Source organism: Rutilus rutilus (assembly GCF_951802725.1).
Source record: "Rutilus rutilus genome assembly, chromosome: 25".
NCBI lineage: Eukaryota > Metazoa > Chordata > Actinopteri > Cypriniformes > Leuciscidae > Rutilus > Rutilus rutilus.
The window spans coordinates 12,790,220-12,808,624 of NC_140229.1; the positions used below are offsets into that span (position 1 = coordinate 12,790,220).

Consider the following 18,405-nt stretch of genomic DNA (forward strand, 5'->3'; position numbering starts at 1 on the left):
CTGCACACCCACACTACACTGACAGCATCACTGCACTCTCCGAATACACAGGAGTAGAAAAGATAATACTTCTGACACTGACGGAGTGAGTAATGCAGTAATTTCTACTCACCATTGTGTATCCCATCATTCCTGTGGGCGTCGTGGCAGGGAAGGCCATGACTGAGGGAGCCTAGAAGACACATTTGATGTTAGAACAGAAATACCACAGGTGAAACATCAGCAGGTTTTTTTTTTTTTTTTAGCATGAAAGAGCGATTCTTCTGAACACCTTAAGTGAGAAATTTCCACTCGTGCAGCCATGAGATCACAACTGCCCCAGTCTCCACGTTTACACACGGCGCTCGGTGAACAAAGGCAACTTTGTGCAAGTGGACTAACAGAATGCTCTTTTCAAAATGTATTTTACTTCAGTATTTTAGCTTTCTCTCTTCATGGAGAGTCGCTCACATCTGGGAAACATTGAAGATGTCTTTACACACAGAGCATCAAAACAGGAATATGGGCAAGGAGATAAAGAGGAAGAGAGCGAGAAAAAGTGTGTGTGTGTGTGTGTGTGTGACCTCTTTGAAGGCAGAGTGATTAGTTGCAGGTGCAGAGCTCTGGTGGAAGAGAGAAGCTCTTTGTGAAGGAGCTGTGAGATTCTCAAGAAGGCCTTCGATAGCCACAGACACACTATTATTTCCTCTGGTGCTTTGCTCCTGTGAACGGCCTCCTAAATTCAATGATGGTGACCAAATGGACCAATAAATTGTTAAATAAACATTTTAACGAACACGGGGTAATTTACCCATGAACTATGACAACTTCTGAAAAAGCAGAGGAGATTGTTTTGATGTCATAAAACCCTTTACGAAGCTGTGATGGATAAAATTAATAAGATATTAAATTAATTGACATATTTCATTGTTCATGCTAATTTTCCCTTTAAATTCAACAAAAGTGACAGTAAAGACTAATACATTGTTACAAAAATATTTTTAAAATAAGTGCTGTTCTTTTAAACTTTCTATTAATTAAGGAATCCTGAAAAAAAGTGTAGTGTCCTCAAACATCACAATAATTTTCAACATTGATAAGAAATGTTTCTTGAGCACTAAATCTGCATATTATAATGATTTCTGAAGGATCATGAGACGATAAACTAAAAAGTAATGTGTTATGGCAAAAAAAAAAAAAAAAAAGCTTTGTAATAAGTTGTAATAATCAATAAATTACATTTTAAATGTATATTAAATGGTTTTAAATTGTAATAATATTTTAGAATATACGTTTGATTAAATAAACGCAGCCTTAGTGAGCTTACTTGTCCCCAATCTTTAAAGTTTTACAAATTCTCTGAACACTGTTGTGAATCTATCTGAACTAAACCTTGTGTGCTTTTCTGTGTATATCACACCGAATCAGAACAAATTGAAATGAATCTCAAGATGATGGAAGGTAAATATGCTGGCAGAGTTGTGGAATCTCATTAAGATACAAAACGGTACAATGTAAACATGGAAATGTAAACTTGTATCTAGACTAGGGTAAGCAAACAGTTCAGCTGTACTGCATTCTTAGGAGAAACATTTAACTCTGCAGGATTTAATGGGACTAAATCATGCTGATGTACTTATAAATCCATCAATATCCTGTTTAAAAAAAAGAATAAAAAAAAAACTCTGGTGGAAGTGTTTCCATCAGAACGTTTACCAAGGCACGTTATGGATCTGAATCAAACAGTTGGGCGTACCGTACCTTGTATTGGACTTTGCATAATGTCCAGTAAACCCTGCACTGGAAACACTAACCCATTGATTCACGCCAAAAATGACTACAGTTGTTTGCTGATGGCGATAAACAAATGAAACCGATGAGGAAATGGTAAAAGAGGAAGAGAGCTGTCAGCCATGCCGAGATAACATTTTGTTAGATCAGCTCATGGGTTTCGGTTCAATTTTGGTCACTCAAACATACACACACACACACACACACGCACGCGCACAGGTCATAAACTGTGACCAAAGCAAAGGCGGTGCGGTGGGGTTAATAATCTCATGCGTTTCAGAGAAACGTTCAACTCAACAATTCGACTTACGTATTGTGGGAAAAGCATGCCGTTCTGTTTATCCCCCGGACGAGAACAGTTACACAACGCAACAAACACAATTAGAGGGCATACAACACACTAACATCTCACATTGTAAGCTCACACAAACACATTGTAAACACAGACAAGACAATACATTCCAGCTGTTTTTGAGGGTGGATTACAGCTCTGTTCCAAAAGCTAATGTGCTGCATACCTAGACAACAAGTAGGCAGCAAAATCATGTTGCTTTATAAGATTAAAGCAGAATTGCATATATATTTCCGAAATAAGGCAATGCCAGAATGCATTGTGACAACCCCACTGAAAACAATAACAGCAGTAATAAAAATAATAATAATGAAAAGTATCCTGAAAAGTACTGCTAGAAAATAGTACTACTAATTAAAATACTATTTTATCCAACATTTGTATAAAGTATCAAGTTGTTAGCTAAGCCAGATGCTAACTTCAAAGTATATGGAATCAACTTCCAATTTGGAAAAGTACAATAGTTGTACCCATTCAGAAATTGTTAAACAAACACAAGAGATGACATAAGAGCACCAATAAAGTTATTCACAGTTAATGATAAACAGATGAAGTAAATGAAATGCATCAATGAGTCGAAGTTCCATTACATGACAATAAAACCTGTTAAGCAAATGTTAAAAGAGACAGAAGTCTCTATTGATCATTGTACACCTACAGAACAATTGTTAGCTAGCCATTTTGCGTCTGTATACATCGTCATCCAATCATTGGACTGCCATTTTGGTCACATGAAATTAGTTTTTGCTATTGTACAATGCTTCAATTCAGTCACTTATGATGCTGTCTTAGAAGGTAGCTCCCCATGTAGACAGCGAGGCAGCTCATCAGGGTTTGGAACAGAGCCCACGTTTCAGAATCAGTGGAGGATCTCCAACTATTATCCGTCTATTGGTTTATGACAGCTGTTTCTAGCATGAGTTTTGTTTCATTTGAGTAAGAGAAAGCACACATTGTTTCCTCACCATAGTGGCAGGGTTCCATGTTGTGGTCGGAGCCATCTTTGGTTGCCAGTTGGTTCCTCCAGTCAACTTCTTCTCTCCGGGTTGAATCCAGTGGATGTCACTGAGAAGGAACAGAAGAAACAATCATGATAAAGTTTGAAGAACACTATGAATTTAGATTGAGATGAACCGTAAATGTTCATACTTCTTCATTGTTCCATTTCCAATACCGAGATCTATAAAAAAATTATAAAAAAAAAAGAGAGAAAAAAAACTTGTTAGGACTATGCCATTGCGTAATGCTAAATTCACCTTTTTAAAATCCTATGTCAATAAAAAACATGAAAGTTGCTGTTCCTGATTGTTACTACCAGAATACAGACAGGGCTGCATGATTTGGGGGGGATTTTGATTACTATACTATAAACCGAGCAGCTCTGAGACACTGAAAACTGGATCATGAGCTGCATGTGTGCCATGCTTCACTCTGAAACACGCAGTGCATATTTTCAATTCAATTTCAGTCTTTGCGATTCAATAATTGCACCAAGCCAATTTTATTTCAATTAATCGTGCAGCCCTAATACAGAGAGTTCACTTGATGTAACAAAAACAAGACGCTTACTGCCCACAAGGTTGGCCAGGGAGGAATCCAAGTCATCGGAAACCAGTTTGCCTGCTTGGGCGCTGGGCGTCAGGCCCTGGTTGGGAGAGGCCACTGTGGGTTTCAGGAGGCCACCTAAAATATCATCTTAAACAAACAGAGGAGAGGGAATGGGAGAGGGATAAAAGACGCAGACAACACACACAAACACAAAAAGCACAATTAGGTTGGGTGGAGCAAGAGGCAGCTGGCCTCAGAGCAAATGTCGCAGGACTGAAAGTGAAAGAATGTGGGTAAAATCTTGTGAAGTCAACTCACCCAGACATGCAGTGCCATGCAAAAAGCCAGCGGCCCAAACAGATCAAACCAAACAGTGAGAGGAGAAAAAGAGGACAGGATGAGGAACATCCCAAAACATGACTGTGTAACTTAATGGTGGTCTTATTTTGACACGACACAGATTCAACAATAAAAGAAATGCTTAGAAACTTAAGCTAAATTCAAGTCAACTTCTGTAATGTACCATATTATTTTGTTCCCTTTAAAATAACATGCTTGAAAAGACCAAGAATGTGTATTAAGACAGTGAGTTTTTAATTTAACATTGGTTTTAGTCATTTTTTATTATGTGTTGTGAGCTGGATTCAAACCTGAGTTGTCAATATGAGCGTCAAGGCTCAATGTTTTAGAGTGCTAACCACTGCTCCAACTGATATCCTGATTTCAAACCAATCATGAAACCTAGATTCAAGCAAATTAATGCTACAAGGTTGTTTTATGAGAAGCCTAATGTGTGATTTTGTCAGTGCAGTGTAATAAGATGTGTGTTTGAAAAGCAAGTTCCAAACATGCAGTATTGAGAACATGACACAAAAGAGATCAAGTGCTTAATCACATTGTGATCCCTTTTCTTATGAAAAAAATCACACAGCTAGTTGAAGCACGGTCCAAAGATCTACTACATAAAGGCTCTGGGCCCCCAAAACACACTGGCTTTCAGTAGTAAGATGGATGTGAAGCATCATGTGGAGAGAAAAGCAATGAGTGAGTCACAGCAACTGGGCTAACATCTCTCTTACCAGTCGAGTCTGTGCTGTTGGCGGCCGACTTATTGCCGAACACGGAGTCAAAGTCGACATTAAGGCCTGTCGAACTGGGAGGCTGGGCAGCGGGAAGTGCAGAGAACCCTGTGTTAGAGGAAACAAGGTCAGACCTAAAAAAAACACACCACAGGCTGGTTCACCTACACGTTATGGCTGGAAAAATGCCAGAAAGGTAATTTTAAACAGTGGTTAATGTTTTCTTCCAGTTCATGTGTAATGCATAATTGCCATCATTAATTTAAATGAATCATTTCTGTTGTAGTCGAGAGACTTCCAAAAATGTCAGCTGTTTGACTGGGTTAAGCCCACAACATGATCGTAGCAACAAAAAAGCAGCTATTTAACTTCAACCAACAACAGCATCAACTTCATCATGCCAACCTATCCTGTCAGATAAAATCTCCTCATTTATTCCCCTTCTTCATTGTACCTGTAAAGTTCCATCTACCATCCTAAATGAGTATGAGCTATTTGAGGTAAAATGACTAATAAAATAAATAAATAAAAATAGGGAAAGTCACAAGATTTTATATTATTCTTGCTTTTCAAATTTTTTATTATTTAATTTAATTAAATAAATTGTGATAGTTAGACTAATTACATTAAATATGCAAAATAAAATAAACATTAGATGAGAAACAAAATTATAAATGTTGTCCTGCCAACTAATTGAAACCAAATTAAAGTTGAAATTAAATTAAAGTACTAAAAAAAAAAATCACTAAAAGTGAAATTAAAAATAAATTAAAGCTAAATAGGAATAATCATTAAAAAAATATATAAAAAAATGACAAAGGCAAATAAAATGACTAAAAATTAAATAAAAAAAATAATTCTAAATATTAACAAATATGTGAAAAATACTATCATCTGCGAAAAATGATAGGAAAATTCCTTTTTGGAATTTACATACAATTATACTGATTAATTGTTATTTTCAACTATTCCAATTGATAATGAATTGGACTAAATTAAGACAAACTATTAAAATGGCAACCCTATTAAAAACAATTATGTTCATTATAAAGGTTGAAAACGCATTGCAAACTGAAACTGTGAGCCGAATGTCTGAATCAACTTCCAGCCTGTTCCTACTAGCTCAACAAAAGCCCACCTGCGAATGGAACAAAAAAGGAAAAGAGATCGCTGTAGGACACAGAAAGATAGAGACAGGCTGGAGGGACGACACCTACCTCCGAATAGTCCAGCTACAGCGGAGGGCTCAGAGTGGAAGAGAGGAGTGTTAGGGTAGGCAGCCGGAGAGCAGAACGAGTCTGACAGGCCCAGAAAAAAAGTACAGGAGAGCCAGAAATGGGAAAATTAGTCAAGTGAGACAGGAATATGCAATAAAGAAGCAAAAATAATATCAGGAAAGGAATGATATAAAGCCTGCATACTCTATATTTAAGTAAAGAGGGTGAAGATAAAACAAAACAGTAGTTCATTTTTTGGGGGGAGGTAAAAAGCACTCTGAAAAAACGTCACTATGTTTCCTGAGGTCAGAAAACATAAATCACACTGGGACGTCTGTACCTGAGAGGAAGCAGCCCATCCGAGCAGAGGGCTCGACGGGTGACGCAACCGAACTGCTCGAATCAATAAAGGGATTGTAATTATCTGGAGAACCAAGAAATGAAATTGACATTTGGGAAATACTTTAAAACTTAACACTCTAAGGATGGGAGGAATAGAAAAGGGTAAAGGAAAAGGGCAGCAAAGCACAACCAAGCAGGTTTTTGGGTAAGGTGGTCCAGAGACCATCATACAGACCCATACAGAAAGAAAGACATCACCATATAAAAAGCAATTATCTGAGGTTAAATGTGGGCAAAAAGGACCACCAAACACAAATAGGGCACATGCATTTTTTAAGCAGTTAATTTGTACTTGGTAACAGCCATTCTCACTCTTGATCACACTCATTTATTCATATTAGACCAGCATTACTAGATCATAAAAGCTAAGTCCCCATATTACAGCTGTACAAACACAGTGGCAACAAAACATCTGTCTGTCACTCTCTCAAATATGTTATTGTTCGCTCCGAGAACATAATAAATAATGTCCTCAGCATAGAACAAACTCACAGAAGCTAAACTTCCATAGAAAGGCATACACACATTCACAAACAAACACGCACACAGGCTGTTTTTCAAAACCTAAGCTGTGTTCAGAATAGCATACTTCTCTTACCATCTCTGCAGCATATATTGCATATGACAATTTTAGAAATTATAATTTAGTATGATCTACATTTGCCAAAAAGTGCAGTATACAACCCAAGTACACTACAAGAATCACTGTATCCCACAATGCAATGCACTTGACGATCCATTTTTTATTCATTTCCACTAATGATACCTTTTTATTTTATTTTTGTTGTCACTGCAGTTGTTGTGTGTATCAATGAATTGAAAAATATTTTACATATGCCAATCAAGAAATACATTTTTTTCTTCATATTTCGATAAATAAAAAGCAACTAATAAAGCATGTAATAAAGTCATCGGGTTCTATCATAGACCCGGCGCAATGCGGCGCCAGGTGCGAAGCAAGTGTTTTTTGCTAGTTTCAGCCCGACACAGTTATCTTTATCACGTCCTGCGCCATGTTTAAATAGCAAATGCATTTGCACCCATGGGCGTGCTGGTCTGAAAACGAGGTGTGTTTGGGCGCATTGTTGGCACGTTGCTATTTTGAGGCAACTGAAATAGACTGTGCCATTGACCAACTGAAACCTGGTCTATGGAGCAATATATTTTTTTGTAATCTAATGAGCGAGTTAGTAATGTGCGCCTATAGGCGGGTCCACAACTCACGTACACTTTGTCCCGTAGATGAGACTCTGATTGGTTTATTGCATGTTACACCAAAACACACCCATGACTCATTAAGAGAATAGAGACAACCCTTTTAGACCATCTGCCGAGCATTTTTACCGTTAATAAACTAGCAAAAGTGGATTCGGACACGTCCTAAGTGCGCTTGTGCCGTGCGCTTTAGACCATGCGCTTAGATCGTTAAAATAGTGCCCTTAAAGTAAAATCCTAATGTTACTATATATATATCTTTTATAAATACATTAAATGTTTTAGAATTACACAACATTTATTGTATGTATGTATGTATGTATGTATGTATGTATGTATGTATGTATGTATGTATGTATGTATGTATGTATGTATGTATGTATGTATGTATGTATGTATGTATGTATGTATGTATGTATACACATATATGAAGAGTTCAGATGCAAAAGCCTTTAAGTGCCATCTGAAAATTTCTTCTAGAATGATCATTTTTATCAAGCTCGTATATTTAAGTTCAGTTCACTTAAATGACAATTAATAGGTTATTTTCATTGCCATTTAAGTTAAATTGCTGAACTTAAATATACAAGCTTGATAAAAATGATCATTCTAGAAGAAATTTTCAGATGGCATTTAGAGGCTTTTACATCTGAACTCTTCATATAGTAACATTAAATAAATATTGTTGTGTAATTCTATATAAAACATTTAATGCTGCTTAATTTTTTTAATACTTAACTAATTAGTATATGAAATTTAATTACATTTTCAGGGAAAACAGACTAGCACGCAGCAGGCGAAAGACAGCAAACAGTGCACTACATGAGAGAAAAGAACAGCCGTTTACCACCGAACATTTCATGACTGGGTGTCCTAGAGGAAAAACTAACAGCATCTGAAGACACAACAGGCAGATGGACAGGCTCAACAACAGGTTTTGTAAGGAAAGGATTTAAGTTTGGAATGGAGTCGTCAACGGCCTCTGTAGACGTGAAAGGATCTACACGGCCAAAGACAAGACAGAAACAGAAAATAACAAGAAGAGGTTAGAGAGAGAGAGAGAGAGAGCAAGAGAGAGAGAACATGCAAACAGAGACTAACAGACAAATGAGGTGGAGTCTGTTTGGTCTAGACTTGGATGCTTTCAGATGTAAATAAACTACCATCGCACTGGACTGAATGAGACATCTGACACACGCTGTAATGTATATGTTACATAAATCGTGCATCTAAGCTAAATGGACAGAAATGAATCAGGACAAACATTAGAAAGCATAAAATTGTATTTGACTGGCAATCAAATACATTGAGTGAACCTTAGTGTGATTTGCAGCTTTAAAGTTGTACTAAAATGATTAAATGCATACATATTTATGCACACAATATTAAATATTATTATTGTTACTCATTACTCAAACTTTGAAGCTGCAAATCCATAAAAACGTTTTTACTGGTTATGCATAAGGTCCAATAAAACTTTAGCCTGATTTGCAGCTTTAAAATGTAGAATGTTAAAATACTCTATTATATATTATTGTTATTAAAAAATGTTATTATCATTATTATTGTACAACTTGGCTATGCCATAGTTTAAGTAAACATTTAACCTGTTCTGAAACATACAAAAAAAAAAAAAGTAAAATAAATCAATAAAATACACACCATATTATATATTATTGTTAATTAAGTACAAATTTACAGCTGAAATGCAGCTTCTTTTTTTTTACTAAAATATTTAATAATAAAAAAGTAAAAAAAAAAAAAGTAATGTTGTATATATAATAGTTTAAATCCCAAAATCCAAAATCTTCTAGCTGTCATTTTCACTGTTAACATGTTAACCTAATATTAAAGGATTAGTTCACCCAAAAATGAAAACTCACATTTACTCACACATTTTGTTCCAAGACTCGGAATATGTTCAGTCGAAAGGATCACTTTTACAAGGAGTTTTTGGAGTGTGACAACCCAAGTTTAAATTTGTTCCCATTATCTTGGAGAAGTGTGGCCAGGATAGCCATCTAAAATGTCTCATTTTGTGTGTTCCACGGAATGAAGCTCATTAGGGTTTGGAACAACATAGGGATGAATAACTGATTACAGATTTATCATTTTTAGGTGAGCTATTCCTTTAAATGCAGTAGGACATGACATCAATCTGGTGTTGAAAAGTGTAAAGCCTGCTTGAAACTCCAACGAGCTTCAACTCACATCAAGATAATACATCAGGAAAAGTTGCCGAGCGTGTTTTACGCAGCATAATTCAATAAACACTGAAAGCTGCAGGCCTTTTCTGGATCTGCCTGGCTAATATCGGAAACCAATATTACATCAGTTCCATCATGTTAAATATCATGTTACACAGCCTATCAGCTCTTTTGGTTAAAAATTAGCCCCTTATTTAACAGTTTAGATGTTATTTAGATACATGCAACAAGAACATGGCTTCTTTCCTCAAGGATAAAAATCCAGAGGGAAAATTCATGGCTTCAGAGGAGAAGACCGTGTTGATGTAAGCTCGATTTCTTTGAGATACATATTAATGCAGATCTGTGAGTTCCTGTGGTGTGACCCGCTCACCTCCCCATGTGTTGGCTAAAGGCAGGCCGGTGGAGAGAGGCAGGGAGGGCTGGAACGCGGGCTGCAGGTCCAACAGATCGTTCGGCACCTTCGGAGTACTGGAGCCAGACAAACACAGAAACACATACACACGAATCACATTAATGTCTTCCATTAAAAGGCAGTCGAAGCGCCAAGCATTTCACAGTTATATGGGAAAGACAAACTTGGCATGTTGATTTGAAGTGCTTAAAGTGGAGACTTAGGGAGTTGAGGGGAAATTCACATGCAATCAATACCTCCTTCACAGCCAAATCCTGTCTGGGCAGGAATTCACACACTTATAGCACAAACAAGAGAACCGGAGCCTGATTTTAAACAGCTTTTTTTTCCTTTTTTTTCTACACAAAGCCACGCAGTTTCAGGACAGCAAAGATTAATCTGATTTGAACAAACCTCTAACCGCAAGTATAATAGTAATAAATGATGCTCGCCTTAGCAAGGACCATTATTAATGCATGTCCCCGTTGCTCTTTGGATGACATCATCATTATAAGCACATACGCCTGAAACGTAATTGCTGAGTTTAACTTGCCGTCACTGTGTAGTCCTGCATAGAGCCCTAATAAAACACTGAAAGCTGAAGATTGATGCCAAACGATTGCACATGTGCACTCATGCACCAACTGGGAAAATAATCACTACCAGCCGTGTATCATCAGAACAGAAAGACTGTGGAATCAATCATTAAATATACAGCAATTAGTTCTGCCCACAATCTAACTGGCTGAAAAGCATTTGAACTTTGCTGTTATTTAAAATCAACATAAAATGGCATTCCCAATAATTCACAATGTGACATATTTCAACTTGTACAGTATAAAAAAAATAATAATCAAAACATAAAATAATATATGTAAAAATTATATTATTTTGTTACACAAATGATGTGTAACAATTCAAATTATATTCAACAAGTAGACACAAATGTGCAGATACATATAAACACCATTGTTCAAAAGTTTGGGGTCAGTGAGAATAAAAAAAAGAAAGAAAGTGTCTTCTGCTCACCAAGGCTGCATTTAATTGATCAAAAATACAGTAAAAACAACAATATGAAAAATAACTGAGAAATAACTGTTTTCTAAGTTTATATATTTGAAAATGTCATTTATTCCTGTGACGCCAAAGCTGAATTGTCAGCATCATTACTCCAGTCTTCAGTGTCACATGATCCTTCAGAAATCATTCTAATATGCTGATTTGCTGCTCAAGAAAGATTTCCTTTTTTTTTTAAATCAATATTGATAACAGTTGTGCTGCTTAATATTTTTCTGAAAACTGTGATACATTGCATTCCCAGGATTCTTTGATGGATATAATGTTCAAAAGAACAATTTGACAGAATTGTTTTGTAACATTATGACTATTTTACTGTCACTTTCGATCAATTTAAAGCATTTCTGCTGAATAAAAGTATAATAAAAAATAATAAAAAAAATCGTACTCACCCCAAACTGTAAATATATAAAACTATTACCTGTTAGCAAAGCTACTGGATGTGGAGAACAGGTCAATGGCTTGGGCGGTACTGATGGTTCCCGTCGCCGTTGAAACGGGAGATGCTGCAGTCGTGGAGGATGTGGAAGGCTTCTTGGACAGTTCCTTCAAACGCTGCTCCTTGGTGTTGGAAAAACCAAACAGGTTAATTGCCTTGTTGATCGTGTATGCTCCAAATTAATCAGGTTTTATAAAACCTGATGTAGATGGTCGTCACGTACCTTAAGTGCTTTTAATCGAGCCTGCTCCTCCTCCAGAGCAGCCTGCTTTTCCCTCTCATCAACTTTGGTGAAAGAGATACCCGTGTTGGCCAAGGAGGACACCGCATTGGACAGCGTACTGGCTCTGAGTGGAAAGACAGACAGAGGATCTTATACAGTAAATATGCCACTGTTGAAAACACAAGGGTTGCATTAGTGGAAATCAGCGCTACTAGCATTGGCACAGAGCACATTTTTACTGCTTCCGCTACAGGAACCAACTTTGACTCTTTTTGTGGAAATCCAGGGTCAATGTCAGCAAAGCTTGCATTTTTTTAGCCTACATCCAAACTGCAAGTCATCAAATTCCTGTGCAACTTAGTTTAAACACCTGATTGTCCTAGAAGTATATGTAGCATTGAATAAAATAAGAAAATGAAATGGTTAATCAAATTATGTACCATTTATGACCTGATAAAAGATAGCAATACTTCTACTTGAAAAAAATCGAATTATTAAACAGCTACAATATTTATTACATGTGCAAAATATGAGAGAGAAAGAAAGAAAAGTTTCACTTTTGTAACGATCAGTACAGACCCAAAATAAATGAAATTGTACCAAAATACACACACGCACATTTTCAATATCTTGTGAATTTAGGTAAATACGATTTCTAAATGTCAGTATTATATTGTTGTCTGCATAAAAATCAATAACACTTTTGAAAATCGCCCTTACTTTAAAAAAACTGCACAGAACTTTTTTAACCTGACACAAAACTCCCTGAAACACCTCTCCCACACACGCAGATCCATGCATGAATGCAGAGCATGAAGAAGACAACCCCCTCACACACTAGAAAGTTCAAAATTAACTGCTTGCAAATCACTGTACCTGCTGGCGGCTGTGGAGTCTTTGACCTTTTTCCCCTCTAATGAAGCCAAATGCTGCTCGAGGGCGTCCAGAAGGCTACTAGGGGCCTGGAGGAATGGAAACATTACATTATTAATGTAATTATCTCACAGTCACAGACCACAGAACAAATATTCACGCACAACATACAGTACGGGTGATCATTCAATTGGGGGCAGGTTCAACAACATGAAATCTTGACAAACTATACAAAATGATCACGTCCTGAAAACACCTAAGGACCTAACTATGAACAACCTTCCACTAGATTTTGAAAGTTTTTCATGTTGTACTTTATGGTAATGATGTTACAATTTGATGAGTCACATTTTGGAGAAAAAGTTTCAAGTGGTAATGACATTTTTTTTGGGGGGTATAGCACAAAACAATACAAATATATAGCTGCTGTCATATCCAATACAGTGGACCGCTTTCTCTTTTAGCAAACGTTTCTTTGCGAACTCTCCATTACATTGCCTAATTTACAAAACTTCCTGATGTCAAATGCTCCAAACAAACATAATTCTCAGATTCAAAGACCTCTTATATGTGAAAATATCAAGGGAAATTTTATTCTAATTTTTTTTTTTTACAAAAAAAAAAAAAAGATTAATAGAAAAAAATTATATATATAATAATTATTGATTAGTTTGGAACTGACACATAAAGCTACTCACAGCTTAAGGTTCTAAAATGAATCTAATTACTTTTCATTCCATTATACCTAAATAGAACCTTTTTTTTTTTTTTTTTAAATGTTTTCTAAAATGTTTGGCATGATGGTAATGACGAAATGTTGGGTACAGTCATGCTATATTATCAATTATTACAAAAAAATTATAAATTGTTCACATAAATACTGAATGAACTGAAAATCTCAAAAACATACAACAAATATGAATGTCCCCCAAATTGAAGAATCAGTACTGTACAAAAACACAGATCGCATGCAAAGGTACAAGCCAAAGGCTTCGAAACACAGAGAGAAGAGAGTGAGATGCAGGTACTTACACAAACTGTAAACTGAAAACGAAAGATAAGGAAAGATACAGAATATAAAGGTGGTAGTTTAACAAAGGTGTTTTCAGAGTATTTTAGAAACTGCAAAATAGTGAAGCAGAATAAAAACAAACCCAAAGAGCTTGCAAATGTAAAAGTTTTTTTTTCTTTTTATGTAAATGATTTTACTTAATTTTTTTAATCTCACTACAATATATATATATATATTTTTTATCATTAAATGAAAAACTAATATTAACTGATCACGACCTCTGACTATTGAGGGGAACCTGTCCCACTTAATATTAATGATGATTCTGCCCTTCTGCAATCTTACAAAATGAATCCCATTCTTTTTAATACGGTCTCCTCAACGCACAAACATGTAAAAACGTAGTTGTTGAAAAGAAAAAGAAAACAAAAGAAAATCAAACCTAAACCTGATTCTGTTTCCAACCTGTAAGCTGCTTACAGTATCACACCTTTATGTGCTGTATGAATCGAGCATTAAGGACAGTTAGAATAGTTTCCCCCACGGTGTCATGCAGAGATGTCCGCATGCACCAGCGGTTTGCAGCAGCACTGCACAAGCAAATTAGCTGCAGTTCTAGAACTCTCAGATGACTTTTCCATGTATTAACTCATGTTAAGTATTAAGATTTCTAGGTAACTGCAGGTTAGAGAGTTCTACAACCCACACTCGTTTGAATCTAATGTAGCCGTGCTAAGTTTAGCTGTGGAGCTCAAGCCGTGTCTTGCAGGAAGAAGAGTGACAGATAAGTAGCCGATAGGCAGAAAGGGAAGACAGTCAGTCAGTGTAAGTTTTTCCTCAAAACCAAAGCCAATATATTTGTGTCCTCACCTGTGACAGGTCTGGTATGTCCCCTCGATCAATTCCCACTTGCTGTAATGAGCAGGAAAGTTGTTGTTTTTAATGTGCGCCCCATGCATATTGGCTCATTATATACGCTGGCTTACACCATCTTACCTCTGCCACTTTGAGAAACTCTGAGATTCTCGTCATTCGAGTGAGGAATTTCTTATAGATGTCCAGGCCTTCTTTACACTGGGCTTTCTTCATGTCAAAGTACTTCTCTGCAGATGAGAAAAGGTATGAAGTCAGATTTTTAGATTTCCATTTCCCACCACATTTTCAGGGAGCTTGCTTGCTTGCTTCACCCCGTGACTTCACTAGACCGAGTTATGCTTGGCATCTGTCATCACAACATGACCCGAAGCAGCTCTCACTAGTGTGTCAGTCTCTCACAGAAACTCTCTTCCAACATGTAACCACTGAACGAAGCCAACGAATGCCGAAGCCACAGTATAGAGCCATCCAACACAAACACTCTAAGTAGGGCTGCTGTTTTAACAAACACTGCAGTAGCGATTTGAACTGCAATATGATAATCTCATATTGCTGCTGCTTAGATATCATACATACAAAATAAGGCAAAATTAATTCATAATAAAACAGCAGCTCTTCAACAGGCCTTGCAAACACTTAGCTAGAAAGCAATGCCTTGGCTCTGAATTAATAGAACTGAACAAAACCTCTTTTGCAGACACAAATGTACACAGATCTCTTTGCATTCACATTGTTGCTGAATTTGAAAATGGACTTTAGTTGACTCGGTACACAGTTTTTGTTTGGAACCCATTCACCTGAAATATACCTGTAATAATATCTTATTTTGATTACTTGTGCAACCCAACTTTAATGTTTCGTTATTAAATTCTGCGTTCTCAACATCAAATGATCAATCTTTGATGAGACAACATCACAAGGTCTGGATAACCAAGTTTAATCACACTCTTGCTAATCATCTCTTCAAGTTGAAATTTGCTAAGTTTTACTGCCCTTAACAGTAATGTTGATCTTACTTGGCTCAAAAAATAAATTCTGAGACTACCGATATGTACACGAAGGGTTTGTTTTATGAGCTACAACTTTCAGGCAATAAACAAGCCGTCATAAAACTGAGTGACGTGTCAGGTCAGAGTCCTATGCAGCTGTCAATGAGTGGGTTGATATTGTAAGTTTAAAGGTCTTTGTAACAGGAACCAACAGCAGAGATAACTGGAAAAAGACAATATGTAGGGCAGCCCACAGTGAGTTTTGAAAGCTCAAATAGGATAACAGCTCACCAAGCAAGTTGATGATCCCTTCATTATAGGCCGCAAACAGACGGATGGCATCTTTAAACAGAAGCATGAATGCGGCGTTAATGACCCCGTTTGTGAGCTCATTGGCATTTACCTGCAGACACAAAACAAGCCAAACTGAATTTGATTTGGGACGATTATGCTGCAAGAACTGATAATTCTACAAAAACAAGTGGACCATTGACGAAAGGTCAAGCTGTTGGCAGACATGTAGCAAAGTCTAGCTGTCGTCGTCATAAACTCACGTTGAAGTCGAGGAGCGCATCCATCTGGTTTTGGATAATGGGGATGGTCTTTAGGAGCTTTTCTGTGTTCATAGTTCTCATTACACCGTCCGCCCTTTGACAACAAAAACGACAACCACACAAATCAGTAAAGAGTTCTCATTTTTGGATAAACTTTCCCTTTAATACTTAGAAAATAGACTTACCCTCGTTTTACTTTTGTGAAGTCAAAAGCCACTTGTCTGTATGAGACTGCCTTTTCGTTCAGGTAGCGGCTGTACCTCCGGATGAAGGTGGACATGTCATATCCTGCACGAAGAACAGAACATGTTGTCTTGAGTTCACAGCTACTCTCGGGTTGTTGAACTTAGTTAGTCGTACAGCAAACTATATTCTTGTGTTCTGATTCTAGATATTTAAAAATGCGAGTCTTTGATGTTTTAGTTGAATCCTGAGCACAATATTTCAGTATGATTGTGACTAATTTTTTATTGCTAAGAGGAAAAAACATTCCGGTTTCCATAGGGTTAGTAATGCATGACACAGCCTAGAACCCGTAAGCTTTATCTGACTCAACTAAATATGACAGGTCATCGTGATGTGTACAAGTCTATGCCGCTAGTCATAAGCTCAAGTACAAGCATACTAAAGCCAAAAGATACAACACATAAAAGTATTACAAATACAGCTTCTACAATAATTATGCAAATGAGAACAAGACATATTTCATTCATCTCCAGAACACAAATTAAGATATTTTTGATGAATCTGAGAGCGGTCTCACTTCTTCGTAGGCTGCAAGGTAATCGATATCTGCCATTCCAGAAAAGTTAGTGAAAACATTGTTAAAATAGTCCAAGTGACTCAACCTTAAGTTTATCAAGCGACGAGAATACTTTTTGTGTGCAAAAATAAAGACTTTATTCAACTATTCATTTTCATTTGTATATATGTGTGTATGTGTGTATGTATGTATGTATGTATGTATGTATATATATATATATATAAAGTAAAATGCCCAGCAATGACAAAAACTCGGACAAAAAGTAGGATCAAGGTGAAATATTGCAGGGTGCCTCAGAAAGAACTTCTGAGCCAGGAAGTTCTAGTCACTTTGAGAAAATGGGCCCAGAGTCCTTCTTGAAAGACTCTCCTCTGATTCCCCTGCTGCCTGCTGATTGCTGGCTGCCAGGCAGCTTCTTAACATGGGAAAAGCCTTGGGTAAATAAAACTACTAGTGCTTTATTTAAGCTGAAAGTCGGCCATGTTGCCGAACAGGTCCCAAAAGGGAGTTCAGGGAGAGAAGAGCAGACAGACAAACAGAAAGAGAGAATTCTTCCATTGCAGACCCTCCAACACCACATCTGACCATGACTAACACTAAAATGATAGAACTGTGAAAAGGCAGCCCATGTTCTGTCAGCTCCTCAAATATTCATAATTTCTGCATTTGTCATAGATTTGGCTGCTCATGAAAATAGATAATGCAGCTGCAATGTGTTTGGAAAAACAGAATGATTAATGAAGTGTCGGGCTGAAAACACCTACCTTGTAACCCGCTTTTGTCCAAAAAATTACTGAGGTTGAATAATGTGTTTCTGGAGGCCAGATATTGTACAAATCTCTGTCAACATGAAGAACAAAGAGTTCATGTTGCAATTTATTCTGAAGTTAGTCACAATGCAAATAAATAGTATTGTCAAAGGCACAAGGGTAAAATTGATTGACTGTGGCACATGTGCTGTTTAAATGCTTTAGCTAGAGCCCTAATACAAAACTATGATCAAACACTGCTGAAAATACCAACAGTTAAAGGATTAGTCCACCAAAAAATGAAAATTCTGTTATTAATTACTCATGTCATTTCAAACTTGACTAACTTTCTTCCATGAACCCAAAAGGTGAATCCTGGCCACTCTTTTTCAATGTTGACTAGGGTTGTAAAGCATCAAAAATGACACAGAAGCATTGTCATTTTTGAGACTAAAAGCTCCAGTTCTAATTCATCATGTTCTGAAAGTATTCTGAATCATTAATCATTCAAAAGAGTGGCCAGGATGTTTAAAAATAATAATAATTAAAATAACTCAAATAAAATATAAATACAAATGTAATTACAATAAAGAAAAAGTAAAAAAAAAGAGAGAAAATAATAATAAAATAAATAAATAAAAAATTGTAAGAGTTTGGAATCACAAG

At 36.6% G+C, this 18,405-nt stretch overlaps 1 protein-coding gene across 14 annotated transcripts in view; it reads right to left on the reverse strand.

Annotated features, from left to right (window-relative positions):
* Positions 1-18,405, reverse strand: part of picalma (phosphatidylinositol binding clathrin assembly protein a) — a gene marked incomplete at its 5' end in the record, with an annotated part of 38,982 nt that overhangs the window by 4,057 nt on the left and 16,520 nt on the right. For 2 of the 14 annotated variants that reach the window (XM_084399867.1, XM_084399860.1), the window contains 17 exons: positions 113-172; positions 2,081-2,104; positions 3,088-3,187; positions 3,272-3,302; positions 3,692-3,817; positions 4,750-4,857; positions 5,967-6,047; positions 10,164-10,261; positions 11,683-11,822; positions 11,924-12,047; positions 12,800-12,885; positions 14,679-14,720; positions 14,805-14,911; positions 15,965-16,076; positions 16,228-16,321; positions 16,413-16,515; positions 17,755-17,830. In XM_084399867.1, coding sequence (XP_084255993.1) covers positions 113-172; positions 2,081-2,104; positions 3,088-3,187; positions 3,272-3,302; positions 3,692-3,817; positions 4,750-4,857; positions 5,967-6,047; positions 10,164-10,261; positions 11,683-11,822; positions 11,924-12,047; positions 12,800-12,885; positions 14,679-14,720; positions 14,805-14,911; positions 15,965-16,076; positions 16,228-16,321; positions 16,413-16,515; positions 17,755-17,830 — 1,512 coding nt within the window. Of the gene's footprint in view, positions 1-112; positions 173-2,080; positions 2,105-3,087; positions 3,188-3,271; positions 3,303-3,691; positions 3,818-4,749; positions 4,858-5,966; positions 6,048-6,306; positions 6,391-8,430; positions 8,584-10,163; positions 10,262-11,682; positions 11,823-11,923; positions 12,048-12,799; positions 12,886-14,678; positions 14,721-14,804; positions 14,912-15,964; positions 16,077-16,227; positions 16,322-16,412; positions 16,516-17,754; positions 17,831-18,405 lie in introns of all 14 variants that reach the window. The other 12 variants (XM_084399861.1, XM_084399857.1, XM_084399865.1 and 9 more) reach the window with 12 other exon arrangements.